The following is a 21,540-nucleotide window of genomic DNA, read 5'->3' on the forward strand; positions in this document are numbered from 1 at the left end:
GAGGAGAGGGATCCTCACGTAGGGGTTAGCTATTATCGGACAACTTGACATATTGAAATTTCTACTGTCATGCTTCCTTGTCCCATTATTACATCGTCGTTGTGTTCAACTATTGCACTACCTCCCTCCTAGTTCGAATCTAATATCATCTATGTAACCGCAATGCAAATAGTTGTATCATGTTCAAATTGTACTACTATTTCTTCATGTTACATAATTCTCCTTGTTTAAGTCCAGATAATGTTTCTACGATCCAGACTACGATAGGCCTATATAAATTATCCGAGTATTAATACGTCGAATAAGGTACAAAATAATACCTCACTTAACATATGAAATTGCGCAACAACCAACTTCAATACATTTTTATAACAATATTAACAAGTTTTACCAATAAATACTTCTTTATTTATTATTAACATAACATAGAAAAATCTTTTGGCCGTACTTTTTACATCTGGGTCCCTTGCCGCCCTCTATTGGGGCGGCAAGGGACACAGATGAAAAAAGTACGGCCGCAAGCTCTTTATGGACGGCCAAAATTGCAATTAGCCCCTTGCCGCCCTCTGTATGGGCGGCAAAGGCCTAATCGCAATTTTGGCCGACGGCGACAGACGACGCGGTCGACCCACCGTCTGCCACGTCAGCTTGCCGCCCACCATTGGGGCGGCAGGGGCTATTTCTGCAATTTGTTTGGTCGATAGATTATTTATGTAAATATTAAAAAAAAATCTAAAAAGGCATTGCCTTGATGGATCCTTTTATGCACTTCCTGTCACGGTCCGGGCCGGCCCGGCCCATCCTAGCTGCCGGCCTGCCCCCGCAGGACCAGGAACTTCGGGAATTTCCTTTGGATCCAGCATTCCAGTGATTCCGTCGGAACTGAGACCGAGACGACGCCCGCACTCCTCCTGCGGGCCAGGGGTGTCAGCAGCACGGCGGCGGAGGAGCGGAGCAAGGAGGGAGGGAGCCACCTGATCCACAGGAGCGCCGCGGCCAAGCCGCCCCGATGTGTGGCTCTCCCGGCGCACCCCGATTTCCTCGCCCCCACCTCGGTCCTCGACGCGACAACGACCAGTAGCACCGCCGCTTCTCCGCCGCTCGCTCCGACTCCGAGCCTTAAACTCTTCTGCCCCCCACTTCCGCGACCTCCGGAACTCCACCAGCAGCAGTCACGCACGTCTCTCTCTCTCTCGTTCTCTCTCTCGCCCCGCGTCCTCCACATGGCGGCGTCCACCACCTGCCCTGCTCGCTCCATGGCGTCCGTCTCCCGAGCCCTCCGCCCGCGGCCGCACGCCGCTATCGCCTCCGCCACCGTCCGCACGGCTGCTCGTCTCGGTACGGCGCTCGTTGGAGCCTGTTTGGAGGAGACTTTTGCTTCTTTTTTTTTTCCCATTCCATCCCTCTGAGCTGGATGTTGGCTTGTACGCAGGGGGCGGATTGGGGATCGTTTGTTCGATGCCAAGCTATGGTAGGAAGGAGAAGGAAGAATGGGGATTGACCATAGCGTCCGCACCGGCGACCACTGCTGCTCCGGCTCTGAGGTACGTGCCGTATGAGCACCTCGTCGATGTTTATTGGGTCCGGGGAATTGCTTTCCTTAGGTCGTGGATTACCCAATTACAGAAGAGATCAGGGTTTGACTTGGTCAACACAAACTGCGTTTGTTGAGTGTTCACTAGTCACGTTGTGCTAATTGGAAGTAGGTGCTGCAACCTTTCTCTGCTACTTTAACCAAAAGTCCCATCTGAAGCTGCAAAGGCTGCTGATTGGGGGTTCAACAACTGCAGCTTATTGTAAAAGGAGAATCCTGAATATCCTTCTGGTGATGTGCTCCAACCAAGGTCCCATGTGGTCACAGAACTTAAAATTTTTTTTTCATTATGAACACTTCCCTTTGGAAGTATAGGTATCTTAATGTTATCATGAAAACACAGTAACAACTCTAAAATACTGGCTTTAGTCATTTAGTATGAGTAATGCTTTTGAAGGAAGTAAAATGTAAACTAGAAGGGATGAAATTGATGAACTATTCAATAACCATATAGAATGGGTATGCTGCATGTGGTGAATTTGAAGTACATGGTATACGCTAGCAACTGATCAATTCTCAAATTTCCTCTAAACATTGCTATAGATGCAAAAAAAAAAAAACTTTTAAAAGAGTGACTTTGTAAGTAATCACGGTGGCCAAAAGTTCTTGCTCTACCATTTTCAGCTGTCCCAACTAGATTAACTCAGTGGATTAGTTGTGTGAGTTGTGTTTACTTTAGTCATGCAATCTGTTGAACTTCATTGTATGCTTTTAAGCAAGGTGGCATGTGTGCCTATCCTTCTAAGCTTTGCATTTCGACGTTTAAGGGAAAATTCATCATTACCTTCTATATTTTGAGTATCTTCTGGACTATATTTGCATGCCTCAGAACAAGATAGAAAGTGAATTGATTGGAACTTCTCATAGTATTATGTTCTGTCTCTGTAGTCAGTCAAAGTATTTGCTGTTCTGTTTAGTGCAATCATGACCCATTCTTCAATCCCCTAATCTGATTGTTTTCACCATTTTTCTGTTGCACCTTATGTTTTAGTGTTATGGCATTTCTAATCTGTAGTTCAGTAGTTTATATTTGAGAAAAAAAGCCCACTACCTTTTGCAATTAAATTTTCTACTAATTAGACCAAAAATTTCAAGGCGTGATAGCTAGCATACTTGCTTTCCTTACAGGCCACATAGTTATATTTTTAAATAGTGCAATTTCATCCACATGATTAATGATCCTACAGATCAGCAAAACTATATTGCTGGCCTTTCTTGAATAATCTCATTATTAAACACTTGTTGCTCTGATTTTAATTACTTACGGTAATGATGAAATGATCTGTTGTTTCCTCAGAAGCTGTCAACTATTGTGCAAGGCTGAAGCTAACATATCCAGTAATCTGCCAGAGAGCATTCCTAGTGAAGCAAACCAGTACGAGAAAATAGTTGAGCTGCTTACCACTCTTTTCCCTGTCTGGGTAAGTTGATTTGGGAGCATTTGAGGATTTTATCTGCCCTTTTTTAGCTTCTAGTTCTGTTACATTTGGTGGTTTGTAAAGCAAATATTAAAAAATGTACTAAGGCAGAGCTCACCTTTTGCAGGTCATATTAGGTACCATTATTGGCATCTACAAGCCATCGATGGTAAAATTTCTGACTTGACAACACCCATTACTGTCTGTACTCAACAGCAAATGCCATAGAAACTGACTTTATAGTTTTCTTGGAAAACTTTCAGGTTACCTGGTTGGAGACTGATCTTTTCACTGTGGGCCTAGGATTCCTAATGCTATCAATGGGATTAACATTGACCTTCGAAGATTTCAGGAGATGCATGAGGAATCCATGGACTGTATGTTTCTGCTCCTGAACGTCTTCTCTTAAAGAAATAGTGATTATTTTTCTGTACTTGAGGCCTCCAACTTGATATAGGTTTACTAATGCAATTGCCTGTTGCAGGTGGGTGTGGGATTTCTTGCGCAGTATTTGATCAAACCTATGCTGGGATTTGCTATTGCCATGGTAATGCTAGGCCATGCCTTCCTATTATTTCTAATGAAAGAACAAAAAAATGAAATAAACACAATCTGTTATTCCTTTGTTTGGATATGCTGCTATGGCAGCTATGCTAGGCTTTCCTTTCATGCGAAACAGGCTTGTTAAAGATTCTCATGTAAACTCTGGGAAATATTAAATTGAAAGGTTGGTGCCTTGCTCAAAGAAATAATTGATTTGACAAGCCCTTCCCTGAAAAGATGCACATGCCATTATGCTACGGTTTCTTTTCATGAGATTTTTCATGCAAATGTTAATTGTAATTAAATTAAAAAGGTTGATGTCTTGATTAAATCAATAATCAATAAACTGATCTGACAAAGCAACCTTAAAGATTTGAAGGTTCAAGATCAACATCAAAGATTCTTTTAAAGGTTCAAGATTGTTCTCTGGTTTCATTTTTAGGACCTTTTCCTTTCATTTCCTGTGTCTTGGATACTTTGAGCATGTCACGTATCTCAAGTTTCTTTTGTTTTTCCATTTAATTTTACCTTTTTCCCTTGTAAGGTGATATCTCATCTCATTGCAATTTTTATGTGAAGAAAGTTAATCTATGTAGGGTAGCCGATACAATTTTATCATATCAAATGTAAACTCTACCTGTTATCTGCATTCTTTGTTTTCCATTGCTGTCTATTTGAATCCATAGAATACAATTTCAGTGGTATAGTGTTTCTCTTTGGTTATTGCAAAAAAAGTTTGAACCTAAAATTCCTTCTAGTGCATTTTTTTTCACTAAGATATCTGCACAAATTTGACGTCTATATTTAGGTGCAACCTAATATGGATGTTTATTTTACAGACCTTGAAGTTATCTGCTCCTCTTGCAACTGGTCTTATTTTAGTGTCATGTTGCCCTGGTGGACAAGCATCAAATGTTGCTACTTATATATCCAAAGGAAATGTCGCACTTTCAGTTCTTATGACAACGTAAGCTTCAGATTTGCTTGAGAAGAAATTTCTTTGGTGCTTGTTCTGATCTACTTGTTATACATGTACCTTCATCTTTCTTGAGGTTCTTTATCCCTAATTAGAGTGACAGCCTTTATAATTGATTTCTGTTGTGCTCTTATCATTCTGTTATCATGGTAAATTACCCGTTTTTTTCTTGGAAGACACATTTTCATGCTAGCCAGTCTCAAAAATATTGAATACATTGGTTTAGATTGTTTGTATGTGTTACCAGTTTCGCAAGTTTTAACCGGCATATTTATTTGATGCCAACACTTTTGTATTGTCTGTACTCGCATGCGTAGAAAATATCTGCATATCATGGTTACACACTCAACAAGCTTTCTATTGAGACATCAAATTTGGACATACTATTTACGATTCCAAAGATTTAGTTCACAGATTGCTTTTAGCATGCCAATTCAATTTGACATGCTTCCAGCCATGAAGCGTTTAAAGAATGTTACTACCTTGTACCTTCTCTAGTAGGTTTTCATGGCAGGCTTCATACATAAACTCTTTTTTTGGATGATAGGACCATGTTCCAAAACTATTATAGTTTGATGTAATTATTATCTGAACGAATGTTGACACAATTTTGTTTAGTCGTGTAAGCAAAACAACCTAATATGCATGGCTTGATTGGACAAAGTATAGTTTAAGGGCTGGAATTGAGGGCATACGGTGCTATTTTGCCTATGTGCTATTATTCTGCTATTTTGTTGTGCCATTTGATTTTAATACAGAAACCACTTAGGATGTGTTCAATTGTGCTGGTTCGTAACTCATTCTCCCCGCACGGAAAATGAGGTAGCTCATGATTAAGGCTGCGTTCGACACCGATGGTTCAGAACCTCTCTCCGGCATGAAAAAAGGGATGACTCATTAGCACATAATTAATTAAGTATTAGCTAAAAAAACTTTAAATTTGATTAATATGATTTTTGAAAACTATTTTCCTATAGAATTTTTTTCTGAAAAACACATCGTTTAGCAGGTTAGGAAGCATGCGCACGGAGAACGAGAGAGTAGAAGTTGGGAAAGGGGAGTATAGAACACACCCTAATTAAGTATTAGCTTAAAAAAAACTTGAAAAATGGATTAATATGATTTTTTAAAGCAACTTTTCTATAGAATTTTTTTGCGGAATACGTACCGTTTAGCAATTCAGGAAGCGTGAGCGCAGAAAAAGAGGGAGTAGAAGTTGGGAAAGTGCAGTATAGAACACACCCTAGATACTCTGTTTTCTTCCTGAGTGTAATGCTCCCAATTCTACTCTGACTAATTGTGATTATCTTTACATTTCAGTTGTTCGACTATTGGTGCTATAGTGATGACACCACTCCTTACTAAACTCCTAGCTGGTCAACTGGTTCCTGTCGATGCTGCAGTAAGGGCACCATGATTCATATTTAAAACCAACTAATAATCCATTTTTATTTATCAAGTGTCCATCAGTATAAGAAAATTACATCTGTCCAGGGATTGGCCATCAGTACTTTTCAGGTTGTTTTACTGCCAACTATTGTCGGAGGTACTAAAGAAGCCCAATGGATACCTGTTGTGCTGTACTTTGGGATCTTATCTTTGACAGATTTACTGACTTTATTTCCATTATTTTGCAGTCTTGGCGCATGAGTATTTTCCTAAGTTTACTGAGCGCATTATATCCATAACACCATTGATTGGGGTTCTCCTCACCACTTTGCTTTGTGCTAGTCCTGTAAGTCTGAAAACAACTCCGTGTTCTGTTTCACTTCCATACATTGCTGATTGTTTAGGCTCTCCACAAATTTTGCAAATTTATCTGATTATGATGTATTATCGTCTGTTCTTTATTTTCAGTAAATTGCTGCTCTCTTCATTTTCATTTTGAATATTGTAAATGGCTAGATGAAACATAACTTAGTTACAATGTTTACTTGAATTTACTGTTTCTTTCCAGATCGGACAAGTCTCAGAGGTGTTGAAAGCTCAAGGTGGTCAACTTATAATTCCCGTTGCTCTACTGCATGTTGCTGCCTTTGCACTTGGGTATTGGTTATCAAAAGTTTCCTCTTTTGGGGAATCAACTTCTAGGACTATCTCTATTGAATGCGGGATGCAGGTAAATAAATGCTGAAATGTCTTAGATATAATCTGTTATTGTCCAGAACCTGCGGTTTGTACAGTCTTTGGTTATTTAATGGTTCTTATCGTTGCTATGGATGCCTCATGCCAGAAAGGCATAATCAAGTCAACATGCCTGTTTCATGCAGTCTATTGTGCTGGTGTTGTTTAGATGTAGTTTCTCATTTACTTACGCAGTAATTTCAGCACTCTGCAGCATTCTGTTGCCACCTAATTAGGCTAACATGTTTCCTCTGTTTAATTATGGTGAATATTAGAAGGCCCCAAGATAACAGGATGAATATGTCTAGTTTTACACTATTGAGCTTCGAGCAATGAAACGAGGCTGTTGACAAGCTTGAATCTTGATGATGTTATAAGTACTAGTAGTTTAGTAGTATGCAAAGTAATTTTTGATAGAGCGCTGTAATTTTTAATGACATTTGTGCTTAACAATGTCTCCTCCTGTTTCCAGAGTTCTGCACTTGGATTTTTACTTGCCCAAAAGCACTTCACGAATCCACTCGTAGCTGTTCCATCTGCTGTCAGTGTTGTATGCATGGCGGTACGTTTCATTTCTATTTTCTCCTAATGCTACAAGCATGCACATCAATAGCAAATACCATCTCATATTTATATAATGAGTGCTGGAGTTCGTGAATGTCTAATTTAAGGCGTTCTATTGTAACAGCTTGGAGGGAGTGCTCTTGCAGTTTTTTGGAGGAACAGAGGGCTTCCAGCAAATGACAAAGACGATTTCAAGGAATGAAACACCAACACCCTCCAGTTTCTAGTCATTACCTAGTGTTGTTTTTTAGTTCAGTGGAGTTATCACAGCATTTTTCTTGTTACCCATATTTTAGCAAGTTGATTATCAGTAGGACTTGCCTACTTGGTAGGTCTGTTGTATTGCACTCTTATCTTCCAAATAAGCTGCAGGTGCTTCTCTGCAAAGCACTCAATTTATAGTCCGTTGCCAAGTGAATGCATTGTAATATTATGCGCGGTGAGTAAATAGATTTCCAAAAATTGCTATTCCAATCTATTGAAAGGTCAATAAGCTTTGTATGTATTCTTGCTGAATGCAGTTTTTCCTTTAAGAAAATGGGAAAAGAGTGAAGTTCACCATCAGTCCTTAAACTTGTCGTGATGTGTCATCTAGGTCTCTTAACTTTGAAAATATATAGATCTAAGTTCTTATTTTAAATGTGTCATCCCGATCCAAAGTTGCCATGTCCTCTTTGTTATCTAACGTGGAGCCAATGTGGCTGCCACCTCCCCCTCCTCTCTCTTCTTTCCCACTCTCCCATAAGTGGCCCACATTTTTTTTCCTTTTTCTCTTTTTATCAGAGTATGCAGATTAGATCAGATCAGCAAGTTTAGAGATCTAAAACAGCATTTTCAGAGTATAGGGATCTGGATAACAGTTTAGAGAACTTTACTATTTATTATATGCGTCCACTAAGATTTAGTAATGCTTGGCCTTGTTTTCGGTTAATAAGAAGATTGAAGGAGGCCTTGTTCTAAGATTTAGTAATGCTTGGCCTTGTTTTCGGTTAATAAGAAGATTGAAGGAGGCCTTGTTCGGTTAATCAAAGAAGATTGAAGGAGATTTAACAGGAGTAATTCCATACTTATTTAGGTTGAAGTTAATCCCTCTCAATCTTCTCTAATTGCTTCCTCCTAATGATTAACCGAAGTCCTAGAAGTATCTCTATGGTAGTTGCGTGTTTACTTTGCTCAAGATCTGATAGGTCATCAGGTTATCGGATCAAATCCTAGTCGTTCTTTTTCTTTCCTTCTTTTATTAATTATTTCCTCTTTTGTACGTCGTTTTCGAATATATATACGACTAAACTTAGAAATGTTTGGACACTACATATTCACAAATACTCCATAAAATTATTGCTATGTGAAAGTAACAATATGATAGATTCATATGAAAAATAAGGAAGATTAAAAACATTATGATTCGGTAGCTTTTTGCGGATTTATTATGTTGGGAGTGTCTAAGATTTCAGGTGCCTGAAATTTTTAATAATTTCAATAACTTTTCTCATCCCTTGATGACAATCTAGTGGTTCTCACCATTCCCTTATTACTTATACTTATCAGTCCCTAATGGTTGAATAATAAATTATAGCAAATAGAAAAGTACAAAATTATATGAATTAAGCCTATAGCTCATAAAGATATACTACAAAATTACATGAAAAAAAAGCTCAAACTTAGATATAAATAAAGTAAAACCATATACTACCTCCATCCCAAAATGTTTGACGCCGTTGTCTTTTTTAAAAATGTTTGACCGTTCATCTTATTCAAAAATTTTAAGTAATTGTTAATTCTTTTTCTATCATTTGATTTATTGTTAAATATACTTTTATGTATACATATAGTTTTACACATATCACAAAAGTTTTTGAATAAAACAAACGGTTAAACATGTTTAAAAAAGTCAACGGTGTCAAACATTTAGGGAAGGAGGGAGTATATAGTAGCAAACTGCAGTTAAAGTAAACAAAAAAAATGCAAATTGTGTAGCATTGCAATTTCAGGCTTCGCAATGCAAGTTTAGGTGACTGAAACGTCTAAAACCTAACAAATCTCTATTATATTGTTAGAAGAGTTGAAGATCAAAAGTACAGAACTGAGATCATTCACAATGTCAAAAGAGACTACAGGAGTTAATATATAAGAGAGAGATATGTTCATTTATTTAATTGAGCGTAAAACTTGTACATTGCGTATAAAATCACGGGCTTCTTAGAGGTAAACAGAGAGCTTCTCTAAAAGCTCATCCAACAACATTCGTTTTGACATCTACCTTCTGTCCAATCTACCATGCACCTATACGTTTTAACTTGTGTCATAACTCATAACATATATATACTGATGGGCTTTTAGAGAGGCCCTCAGGTTACCTTAAAAAGCCCATAATTTTATACACGATCCACGATCGTAGTTTTATGATAAACTGTATCAATATTTATACGATATTATATCAATATTTATGGTTAACGTGGAAGCTATAAAATATTCAATTAGTATAGGCATGAATATTTCGTATTAATTTAAGAATGATAGCTAGATTTATCTTCAAATTAGTTTTTGAATATTATAATTTTACTATATAATTGATGTGTGTCATACACGTATTAGTGATCAAATTAGTATCTTAGTTAGTGACTGTGTCGTTATAAAATGCTACTCCTACTTGCGACAGGAGACAGTACTAGGAGACAATTAAGCCTACAGCCACACTCCTCCAATCGGAGCTCGATCGGGACTCCGGAGGACGCGGTACATTTCGATTTAAAGGCAGGGAGAAGTCGATGTAAAACTACAGCGTTTATGTACCCTGCAGCATCGGCATAGCTCCTGTGTATCTTCCTGCCGTCCTCGTAGCTGCTTAGTACTGCCAAAGCACGCATGAATTGAATAGAACTGCCACGGCGCAGCGTCGTCATGCATCTTGCACATGATGTCACTGGCAACTGTGCACGACGTACGTGAGGTCACTGGCAACTATAAAAAATTGAGTCTCGCTCCGGTACTGGCACGATCGCGTACGGAGTACACTCCAGTACTCCTCGGCATAACGCGCGATGTCAGTCAATGCAATGCAAGCACCTCATGTCGATCAGCTCCATGGCCGGATCGGCCGGATCTCCGGGGATCGAAGAACGTACGCCCGTCGATCGCACGACGGACAACTCGAGAAGCACACGCGACGCGACCGCTAGCGTCTAGCGAGTGATATTTGCATGCATGCAATGCATATATGAACGGCGTGGCACGGCATGCAGCTAGCTGTAGTAGCGTGGATGTGGCATCTTTTCTCTTTTTCACTCCGGTTTTGACGACGGGAGAGCCACGCCTATCATGGTGCCATCATAAGCCCGCGTCCACGCAACGTCAAATCGACACGTTGCTGATCTTGACCCTACGGAGGTTGAAGCAGCTAGCAGAGTGGCGATATCAGATTGCGACGTACCCGCCTCTGGCTCATGGAGGCATACAAGAGCAAGTAAGCTATAAGCTGTCTAAACTCTAAGGTGGATGAGAGAAAAGAGAAGAGAGAGGAGAAGCGGGCTGTAAACTTACAGCCGGCTTGAACACAAGAACCTCTGTGAGAGAGACAATTGAGTCATTGAGTCCTATATTAATTATAAAGAGCTAACTATTATATGGATAGAATGAGAGAAGGCTACAAAGAATCTTATAGCCAACAGATCTTCTGTATTATTAGCCTTCCTCTAAGCAGAAAGATATCCGGAGCGTATTTCCCGTTGATCTCAACGTTGGGCGGTGGCTCTCTATATGATGCCTTGATCACTTGGATTTGTCAATGCATGTTTGCAAATCGCAACCGATCGATACTAATGCGGCTAGATCGGACCCTACACTAATCGGTCCTTTAGTGGCGAACGTTAACGGTCCCAAGCTCCCTCAGACAACCCAAATGTAAACTGTAAGTGCTGTGACTGTGAGTAAACAAAAAAAAAAGGTACACAGGCGCCCTGCACCTTGCTGCGCGTTCCATCCGTTTTGCCAGGCTGTGCGTACGCAGAGAGAGCGAGCAGAGGGGATACTACAGGTCGGTAGATGCATACGAATGGATGGCTCGCCTTTCCTGTCACGCGTTCCTCGGCGGGAAACGCTCGTCTCGTCACGCGAGCGGAGAGAGAGAGAGGATGCGAATGCGATGGAATATCCCGGTAATTGTGTGGAGCCGTCGATCCATCCATCCGTTCTCCGTTCTGCGCTCGCTCGCGCCGCGGCCTCGGCGCTCGAGAGAGTATGCTGACTGCCTGCCTGCCAACTGCCGTCGTCACGCGCGTGCATGCCATGCCATCCCGCCTGCGAGGCTGCGACCGACGTGCAGCAATGCACGGTGCAAAAACGCCCCCGCCCGCCCGCCCGCCCGCCTGTCACGTGACCTCACCGCGGCGCCCCACGCGACGAAGCGCAGAACACCGGCCCCACCGAGCGCATGCAGCTAGTACTACGGCTTTGTGTGCCTCGCAATTTGCGTGCTCGCATGCGGCCGGAGTAGCTGCTAGCCGTATGCCCGTATGTAGCGTGGACCATCGCGCGCGCCCCGCCGGCGGAGATGACCTGCGGCTGACGCCACGCCTTCCTCGTCTCTGCACTCCACGCACCTCGTCTCTGCGTGTACGTCGTACTCCTACATCTGTACGCCCCGTCACGTCCCAACGAACGGTGAATGATTGAGACGATGATGATATCTTTTTCTTCTCCATTTCTCTATACTCCGTGGAGTAGCTCGCAACAGGGGAGAGCAGGGCACGGAGATTGCGTGCGTAACAGCGTAAGGAAGGGTCGTCGCTCCTTTGCCGTTCTTGGCAAGTACTAGTACTACACTTGAGTGTGGAGGGTCTCTCGACTCTTGAGTGACCAATAGCCTTTTCACCGAACGATTCCGCTCCTTCAGATTCTAGGAATCCCCCCGGTGCACGGAGCCTGCTGGATGACGTTATACATACGTGTGTGTACAACACGGAATCGGATTTTAACTGTGGCAACAAATGCGTCGTGAGCAGTCTTATGTTGGGTGAAGAAGAACCAAACAAAACACAAACTTGCATGCCCAGCTTAGAGAGAGAACCCCTACGTGCCATTTTCTCCCAGCGCGAGAGGCGCTTCCATAACTACAGTGCCAAAGATGGACTCATCCTGGACCTACGTAGAGTACCTCCTTTGTTGCATGCATGCATGTGGTAGAGACTGGCTCACCCCACGATTGCTCGATCGCAATCACTCAATCTCAATTGCCAGAAGATTCGGGATCCTGTACTGTGAGCATGCATGCATGATCTATCGCAGGAGCATCAACTCCATTGCATTGTTTAGTCCGGTCTCTTCTTGCATCGCTCGTTGCTCAACAAATGCTTCACTGTGGCGCACACAGTCGCACACTACGGTCCAAGCTACTAGTTCAATAGCTAGGCTGATCCATCTTCCAACTACCCCATGGTCCAAGCCTAAAGCCTACAAACAATATACTCGATATAGGGATCAATATTAATCGAGCCTCAAAAAAATTTCATATTTAGGGAGTGAAAGAATAAGGCGAGAGAGAGAGAGAGAGAGAGAGCGCGCGCGCTAGAGCTAGCTGACCTGAATCGGACTGAACCAACTATTTGTCAAGCTACTGTTCTCCTATTCTCTCAAATCCATGAAGTAAGGTCTAGCTTTGCCAAAATCAATAGTTTAGTTGGTTGGGTCCTGTCGATCAAGTTATAGGAGCTTGTTTCAGATTTCCGTATATCTGGCAAGTAGCAACATATGTAAATTTCATGTCTGCTACAGCCTCGAGTTGAGAGGACAAAGATCGGGGAATCCTCCTTAATAGACGAAATATTCTTATTATGTCAATGCCAATTGAATCAATGTTATTAGCTGTCAATTTGAACTTTTTGGTATTTTCCGCACCATTTCTAATAACATTAGTTACTAGTGGCACTATTTCATTGAGTGACGTTATAGTATATATTTATATTTGTTGAAGCAGATAGTGTAGTTCATTGGTTGCATCTAGTGTATGTAAATTGCTTCCTGGTATTTGCATGCTTTGTGGCGATCGAGAGACCATTGGATATATATATATATATATATATATATATATATATATAATGCTTCTGAGGTGGTACCGTTCCATTGGATTTTTCTTCCATTTGCGGTAAGCTGGCGTAACACCTCTTCGATGGTCTGGACCAGAGTAACTACTCCCACAATACTACACCACCCTACGTGCCAGGCCAGCTAGCCTTTATCTGCTACTACGTTTTTACTTATCGGGCACTGCATCACTTGCTTGGAATTTTAATTGCCCCTACCTCGAAAGAGAATTTTTAGGTTCTAAAATGAGTACTATCCCAATCGATGTAAAAGTTCACATGCACGCAGTTACCCTCTTTTTGACTTGTCTGACTTATTTTTCACCTTTTTTTTCGATTTGGGGTCTCCAATTCACCCACTTAATTTTGGTACTCTTTGCAGTAGGATTATTCTACCACCTCCTGGCCAGTTCACTAATTGGAAGTAGGATTATATGCAAACTGTTATGTGAAATGAAGGTGGGACAGCTAAAACATATAAAAACAAAATGGACGGATTGAGTTTTTTTTAATGAAAATGGAGAGAAACCCATAACTGTTTCGAATTGAAAAACCATCACTTTCTAGGACACAATTAGATTGACCAAACTTTCACGGGACTCCAAGTTAGCCATCTCTCTTGTGGCTGTTCCAATCGTCGCGGCAATCCTCATTTCATTTTGTATAACGGTCAACGACTCGATCCTAGCCCCACCCGTTAGTGCTCAAATCGTACACACTGCCATGGTATTGAGACATACCGTTCGCCTCTCATTTGGCCCTTACCAGTCAGCACCCCTATTGTATGGTGGCCCAGTCTCCCATTGTGCCACAACCCACACGGCCATATATATACCACCGTACGTTGAACACGTACCATCGATCGATCAGCCATTTGTTGCAACTCTTATCCGACGGTTTGGAAATAGAAGTTGGCGATCGAACAACGTAACGGAGCGCACGAGACATATAACGGCGCGGTGTTGGTGGCAGACGTACGCCGAGAAGAAGCGCCGAGCCGAGCGTGATCGATCGATCGATGGCAGTGGCCGTGGCCGGGTGGTCCACGTACGCCACTCCGCGCGATTAGGACGTACACGCCGGGGGGGCCCACGGCGCAGTGGGCAGAGAATCATCAATGATTGAGAGCAAATCGAGAGACGGGGCCCACGCGCGTACTGGTGTTGGTACACATGCATGCTGCCCTAGACCCAGGGAACTTGTTGCCAAGGCACGGCGCATGGAGCTCAACTAGCGAGCGTAGCGTGCGTGCGTATGTACGTACGTACGTGACCAGACTCACCAGACTGTGGTGGTCACGTACCCATCTATCCATGATCGATCGATCGATCGGGCAGGCATGCGTGCTTCGAGTTGGGAGGGAGTGTGCATGCTCACGGTCACGGCTTTGTCTCTTGCGCTCCGGCCACATTCCTACACTTGTCTGCTTATGGAAGCTATGGTTCCTACGTTACGTATGCATGCATCCTGTAGGCATGCTTTTGGTTAAAGGGTTGGATGGGTCAAGTTAAATTAAACCTATTTTTTTAGTGTGCTTGTTTGAGAATATGTGAGATAGGATGGTCTCTGACAGGAAATATTCTCCTAAAATTCGGGTTAGTATGGTCCCTTAAAAATGAGTAAATTTCATAAAACTATATATACTTTGCATGATTTATCACAAAACTACAGATTTAAGAACTTATTTCACAAAACTTCAGATTCAATGTCTTTGTTTATCACAAAACTACATGTACTTTGCACAATATACCATAAAACTACCGATTTAAGAATTTGTTTTACAAAACTACAAATTTAATATCTTCATTTATCACAAAACTATAGGTTTAGTGTCTTCATTATCACAAAACTACATGTTTTAGCATTGTTAAACCTGTGATAATGGAGACACTAAATATGTAGTTTTGTGATAATTAAATTAATACATTAAATGCGTAGTTCTGTGATAAACGAATACACTAAATCTATAGTGTTGTGAAACAAGTTCTTCAATCTGTAGTTTTGTGATAGATTGTACAAAATACCTGTAGTTTTGTGATAAACAGACATACTAAATCTGTAGTTTTGTAAAACAAACTCTTAAATCTGTAGTTTTGTAACAAATTGTGCAAAATACATGTAGTTTTGTGAAATTTACTCAAAAATTGGCGAACCAATCTAACCCACTTTTTTCTCACTGACACATGAGCCATTACTTCAAAAGTGGGATCATCCCATCCCTTATGCCAAACTAATAACAGGGATGAGTCCAATCCATCCCACCTTATCCCCAAACCAAACACATGCTAGGAGTACTTGCTGCCGCAAATAAAAACATAGGAAAAGCAAAGGAAAATTCAACGAAGGAGGATCATAAGGTATATCGTATAAACTATACCTCAATAAAAAGTTTATCGCTTTTAAACTGTGGCTGATAAGCTAGCCGTGAAAAATAAAATGAATGTAGCAACTAAAAATAATTTACGGATGCAATTTTTATATGATATTAACCGATGTTTTCTGAAATATATGTTAGAAAATAAACCATGATGAAAACGGCTCAAAATAAACTCTAAACTTAAGGGGTTTTTTTTTCTGCAACTGGTAAATCAACAAGCATAGAACTATTAGAGTTATAACTTCAATTCAGTAACGGCAAGACATACACATCTATATACTTGCAAGTGCATCACTTATATTCCATGTTTACTGCATTGGGACACCTGATCTTCCGTTAGGTGAAGAAACTATTGATTTAGCGGAAACTTGACAAACATAATTTGGCTTCCGATCAAAATGATCTAAACCCTGCAATCGCAGCATCATATCTCCTCTAGTTATCAACCGTGTCGAAACCTGATAGATCTCGCCGAAAAGGCTAATTCCTATGCAAATCTCGAAGAACACAAATTAGAACTAGAAAGATAACAACTTTATTACAGATGAATGATTAATTAAGAACACAAAGTTGGGGTTCCACAAATCGATCTAGCGGCGAAACTGCTATGACAGAAATAATCTAAACAAAACCTGCCCTTAACTCAACGACGACTATTGAATATATATAGGTTTTAGAGTTGACCTTGGACCCCTGAGCGCATCCCTATTGGACTACAACACGATACATGACCCAATGGGCCCAAAGACGATGATGCAATACCCGAATAGATTCTGGACGTCTTCTTGTTTCGTGATTCCCATTGACTTGTAAGGAACTTTACATGAGACTAGATCCATTGGAAATGTGATCTTGTTACCTTTCCATACCGTTGATGCGAAACACGGTGGCATGGGAGATCTGCTTAACTCCAGTGCAGGTCCAAAGCTAGCCTTGTGTGTGTCAAGAGCGTGCCAGCTGATTTGATCCTGCAATCAGCAAGAAAGATAAAAGCAGAGTTAGTCAGCTGATAGCGTATCGTTAGTGGTCTAAGCCGATGTAGTTAGACCAAATCGTCTATGGACCGGATAGATTAAAGAATAAAAGACCCTAAACATGTCTCGTCTGCTATAGTGTTGTTGTTAACAACGGAATTTTGCATCAGATTCGGAGAAGAAGGTAGAAGATTGAAGCGAATTTGGTGTGAAATCGAGTTGGATTTGGAGTCGGACTACACATCGGCTGGATACCGTATCAGCTAGAAACAGAGTGCGAGTTGATAAAGGTTGATGAGGCAGATGGCTGATACAGCCGATATGGTATGATTTGGGCTCGGTCTAGGCCTAGATTGGAATAACCGTATTTGCCAACTAGAGATGGAGCTCGATTAAGGCAATTGTATCTATTAATTGGATAGTTGAGTCAATTCAACTTTGGCGCATCGCCACCCTTTTTGTCTTTACTTTCCAACGAGTTCGCTTTGCAAGAGGTAACACGTCTCGATGGCCTGTGATATTGGGGCTATTATGTCGTTTTAGAAATTTTAGTCCTCGTATCATGACCATTTTTTTTGACCGGGAAATAGTGGGGGAAGCCCCACGGTACTTTTCATTAATTTAAAAGGAACTGTACAAAGATTTATAAGGTGTCAATCCATGATTAAAAGGGGCTCGTATCATGACCATTGTTATCATATGTCTATGTTAATCTAGTCTTAGCATATCGATTTAGTTCTATCGGCTGCTTCTTGCTTTAGGTTTTCTGCTGGTATCGGCTAAATCGACTTGCTAGATTAGATTAATTTAGACATCTAGCATCTTGAAAATCAGTCAACGGCTTGATTGTCTAGATATTGTGTTTCTTTTCATACTTAGTGCTGCATCAATGCATTTTCGACCTAGTAAGTCGTGTTTAGAACCATGATCCATAGCAAGCTTCTTGATCGCTAATAGGGGTAGTATCGGGGTTTTAGCCGATCTTACCTAATATACATGTTTCTTTCAGGTGGCAAGCAAGCCATCCATATTGTATTGAGCACTTTGTGCTTGACTGCTTGAAGAAAGAACTGCATTACGCATCTACCCTATCCATCCTATAAAATAACATCCTACTACTGGATATATCACATCCTAGTACAATGAATCTGAACATGTCTTTATCCAGATTCGTTCTATTAAGATATGTCGCGTCCAGTTCTAGATTTATTTTTTTTAAGATGGATGGAGTAGTTGTTGACGGCTGTTAAGTACCAAGTTAACACCGTCAATACCTGCATAAAACCACATATATAAAACATCCAACATAGTGGTAGGATTTATTTCTAACAATTTCCACGAGTGTTGGTGTATATTTGTACGCAGGTGACGAACCACCAAAGTTGAGACAAAAGATACAAAGAGGAGGTGGTGAATTAAACTTCCATATTCAAGCCTATGGAGTTTTGGACCCACAAACCTAATGAAACACATTTAAATGGGCCAATTGCAAGTACATTTGGGCTGAGGGGTTCTCCACCAAAGCCCACGAGAAAATTCGGAGCAAAACGGGCCAACAAGGGTTTGGCCGAACCACTTGGTTCGGTCGAACCCGTAGCTGCGCCGTTCGGCCCCAAACTTCACAGGCCGGCAATTACCGACTTGCTATGACGGTTTCTACCGACTTTACCTGAATAACCGTTATGCTGGACACATGGCACTAGGAGGATGAAGATGCTCATTGGATGCTTGGAGGATCTCCACTCTCTCAAGTCACCTCCACACTATAAATACCCCTCTCCTCTCCCTCATTCACACACACCAAAGCATGAGCTGAATTACAAGAGGCTCTAGTGTATTTTATTGTATATTAGAACAGGGAGAGAGTAAAGTAATGGAAGTCGGAGGGATTCCGGAGTTGTCGGTAACCCTCTCTTATCTCTTGTACTTTGTTTATTACTCTGCTTTAATAGAAATATCATTCTGAGTAATTAAAGTTTACTTAGTGAGAATTACTTCTTGGTTAGTTCCTAATTAGCATACGAGATCATTGTTCACTATAGTCTATTTATTTATAGTGATTGCTTTAGTGTTTGATCAGCACTAGAGTAGTTATTAATTGCGTAGACGCGGTGTCTGGGTAATTAATCTCCAGTGGTTGCTGCGTATCCCACAGTACGTTTGAGATGGGTGTAGAGGTGGTGACAGCCCTCAAGAGCACTTAAGTCCTCACTGTCCGGATACGTAGTAGAGCGACATCTGGGAACAGCGGGTTGGCAGTGCCTGAAGTATTGCGTTAGGATTAAACTTAAGCTTTCCCTGGACACTGCTTCTCATTAAGAAATCCTCTCTGCCCTCTGCCCACCTTAGCTTTGTGTCCTTAGATGAACTTGACGAGGAGATAATCACACACGTTCCTTGGATTCGATACCCTTGGAATACTCCGTAGGGGAAGTGCTACATCGGTATATCCGTGCACTTATGGATCTTATGTGTGATCGTAAGAAATACCAACAGTAGTTACACTTACAGTGCTTGATCCAACGGCTTGCGAGCTGCCACACACGTCCATGCGGCCATGCGCGGTAACTACTCCCTCCGTTTCATATTATAATATAATTCGTTTGACTTTTTTTCTAATGAAATTTCTTTAAGTTTAACCAAGTTTATTAAAAAAAATATAATAGTGTTTTTAACACAAACAAATATATTCAATGTTAAATTTAATGAAACAAATTTAATATATTTTAGATGTTGCTAATTTTTTTTACAAACTTGATCAAACTTAATAAAGTTTGACTAGAAAAAGTTAAATGACGTACTACCTCTGTCCCAAAAAAAAACTATAGTTTTACACCGTTTATGTCTAACGTTTGACCGTTCGTTTTATTTGAAAATTTTTTATGGTTAGCATTTTTATTGTTATTAGGTAATAAAACATAAATAATATTTTATGTGTAACTATTTTTGTAAAAAAATATATTTTTTAAATAAGATGGACAACCAAATATTGGATTTGGAAACTTATATCAGTATTTAAAATGAGACGAAGACACTGTAATATAAAATATAAAACGAAGCGAGTAGCTCGTACGTGCAGTGCAGTGAATCCTCGTCCTAGCTAGCCATAGTAAAGTACAAGTACGTAGCAAGATGGACTCGCTGTCACCTGCACACTCACCAGGCTGATCACCATAAATAATATTTCCAGCGAGAACCTTGACTGTGGCTTTCAAGGTGATGATCCTCAGACGTACAGTACAGGTCGATCACTTGGAGTTGAGTCGTACCCGTCCATCGACGTCTTCGCAGTTACACCATTAATTGCTCTGTCGCAATTGGACCTCTAATCCACACCATTGAAGAGTGGATCTGTGCTACATCCTGCGCCTAGAGCGCGTCACGGCAATAAGGTGCAAGAGTAGAGCACCAGTGCACGGCTCGCCGCTCGCCGCTCGCCGCTGCCTGTCTCTGTGCCCATTTAATTCGATCCCCCTAGGCTCCTCTAACCTCTTCGCGTCTCTGTGTACACGTCACATTTCCCCTGCTGCACAGCACGACTACTCATCTTTTCAAAACAGATACGGTTTAGGAGGAGCTGAAATTGTACGATTTGGACTACTAAATATAAATATTGGTGTGCAAAAAACAACCTAGTTTCATATATTTATATTTGTGTCCCTATATAAAATCATTTGCCATTCAAATAGCAAACCCGAATACCAACGAAATTTGAAGGAAGAAGGCAAAACTCTTGCATTTTTCTTTTTTTTACAGTAACACAACAGGGGAGGCCTCCCTGTTAAAGAGATTTTATTAAAAAAAATTAAAGGTCAAAAAAAGTTACAACGAAAGAATCCAATCTTTAGCAACATCTCTATTTATTTCATTTAGCCTAAACAAGAGAAGAATGAGGTCTCCCTTGAGGAGTTGCCTCCACGAAGATAATGAAAGAGGTTTATGGAAAAAATAAATCATTTTTTTTTTGCCCAAATGTTCCATGCACCCGTAAGAAATTGCTCCATAAAACATCTTCGATTATAAATGGCTTTGGCTTCCAATATCATGCTCTGAAGAGCAATGGAGGTATTCCATACTATACCCAATCTGTTCCAGCAATCAACAATCAATTTTTCGTTTTGTTGCATTTTTCTTCAAATTGCAACGAAATGAACAATGAAAAAAAAGAATTATGTAAAAGGAAATCGACACGTAAGCACTCAAAAATTGATTGTATATGTGTCTTCCAATAGAGAAGAGAAATGTGGTAATATGGTATGGATGCAATAATTATTCCAATACATATTCCACACCCTAGTGTGCCTACACCCACTTTGAAATTTGAACTTGTGCTCTTTGGGAAATTATAAGAAACATGGTATACATGTAAAGAAGCAGATACTGAGTTGTTACTAAAGTTAAATAAAACAAAGACAATTTTTTTCTAGTACATTTTTTATTTTTAGATACTTTCCATGTAAACATTTTATGGCATGCATTACATGTAGTATATTTATTTAGAATTTTTTTAGTGTGCATTGCATGAGCAAACTGAGAATAAGTATAGCTAGCTAGCTAGAACCATTGTTCACAAAACCATTCGTAAATTAAAACGTGAGTTACAAATCGCTCGTTCAATCAGTCAATTTTTTTTTAAAAAAATAATACTAAATTCGAATTTTTTAATATACTTTATTTTAATTCCAGCCGTTCTCACTAGTTCTCCAATGGTTTCAACGAAAAGAAAAAATAAAGCTAATTAAGGAGATCTGGTAAAGGCTTTTAGAAATCAGAACATTGGCTAAAACTTTGCTACACAATCTCTGTGTTCTAATATACAACGCATTATTGTTTTCCATAAAGTCTACATTTGAAAAAATGGACTAACAATTAAATAAAAATATGTGTTTAGTG

General features: G+C 40.4%; 1 protein-coding gene across 1 annotated transcript; it reads left to right on the forward strand.

The window, feature by feature from the left end:
* The first annotated feature begins 929 nt into the window (after positions 1–929).
* LOC127784395 (probable sodium/metabolite cotransporter BASS2, chloroplastic) lies at positions 930–7,695 on the forward strand. The gene is made up of 13 exons (XM_052311687.1): positions 930–1,338; positions 1,433–1,544; positions 2,892–3,015; positions 3,140–3,181; positions 3,276–3,389; positions 3,497–3,559; positions 4,395–4,522; positions 5,852–5,933; positions 6,026–6,077; positions 6,169–6,266; positions 6,489–6,650; positions 7,128–7,217; positions 7,344–7,695. Exons 1-13 carry the CDS (start codon positions 1,224–1,226, stop codon positions 7,419–7,421), a joined length of 1,260 nt encoding a protein of 419 aa, XP_052167647.1. The 5' UTR covers positions 930–1,223; the 3' UTR covers positions 7,422–7,695.
* Positions 7,696–21,540: the final 13,845 nt, after the last annotated feature.

Source organism: Oryza glaberrima, chromosome 1 (assembly GCF_000147395.1).
Source record: "Oryza glaberrima chromosome 1, OglaRS2, whole genome shotgun sequence".
Lineage (NCBI taxonomy): Eukaryota > Viridiplantae > Streptophyta > Magnoliopsida > Poales > Poaceae > Oryza > Oryza glaberrima.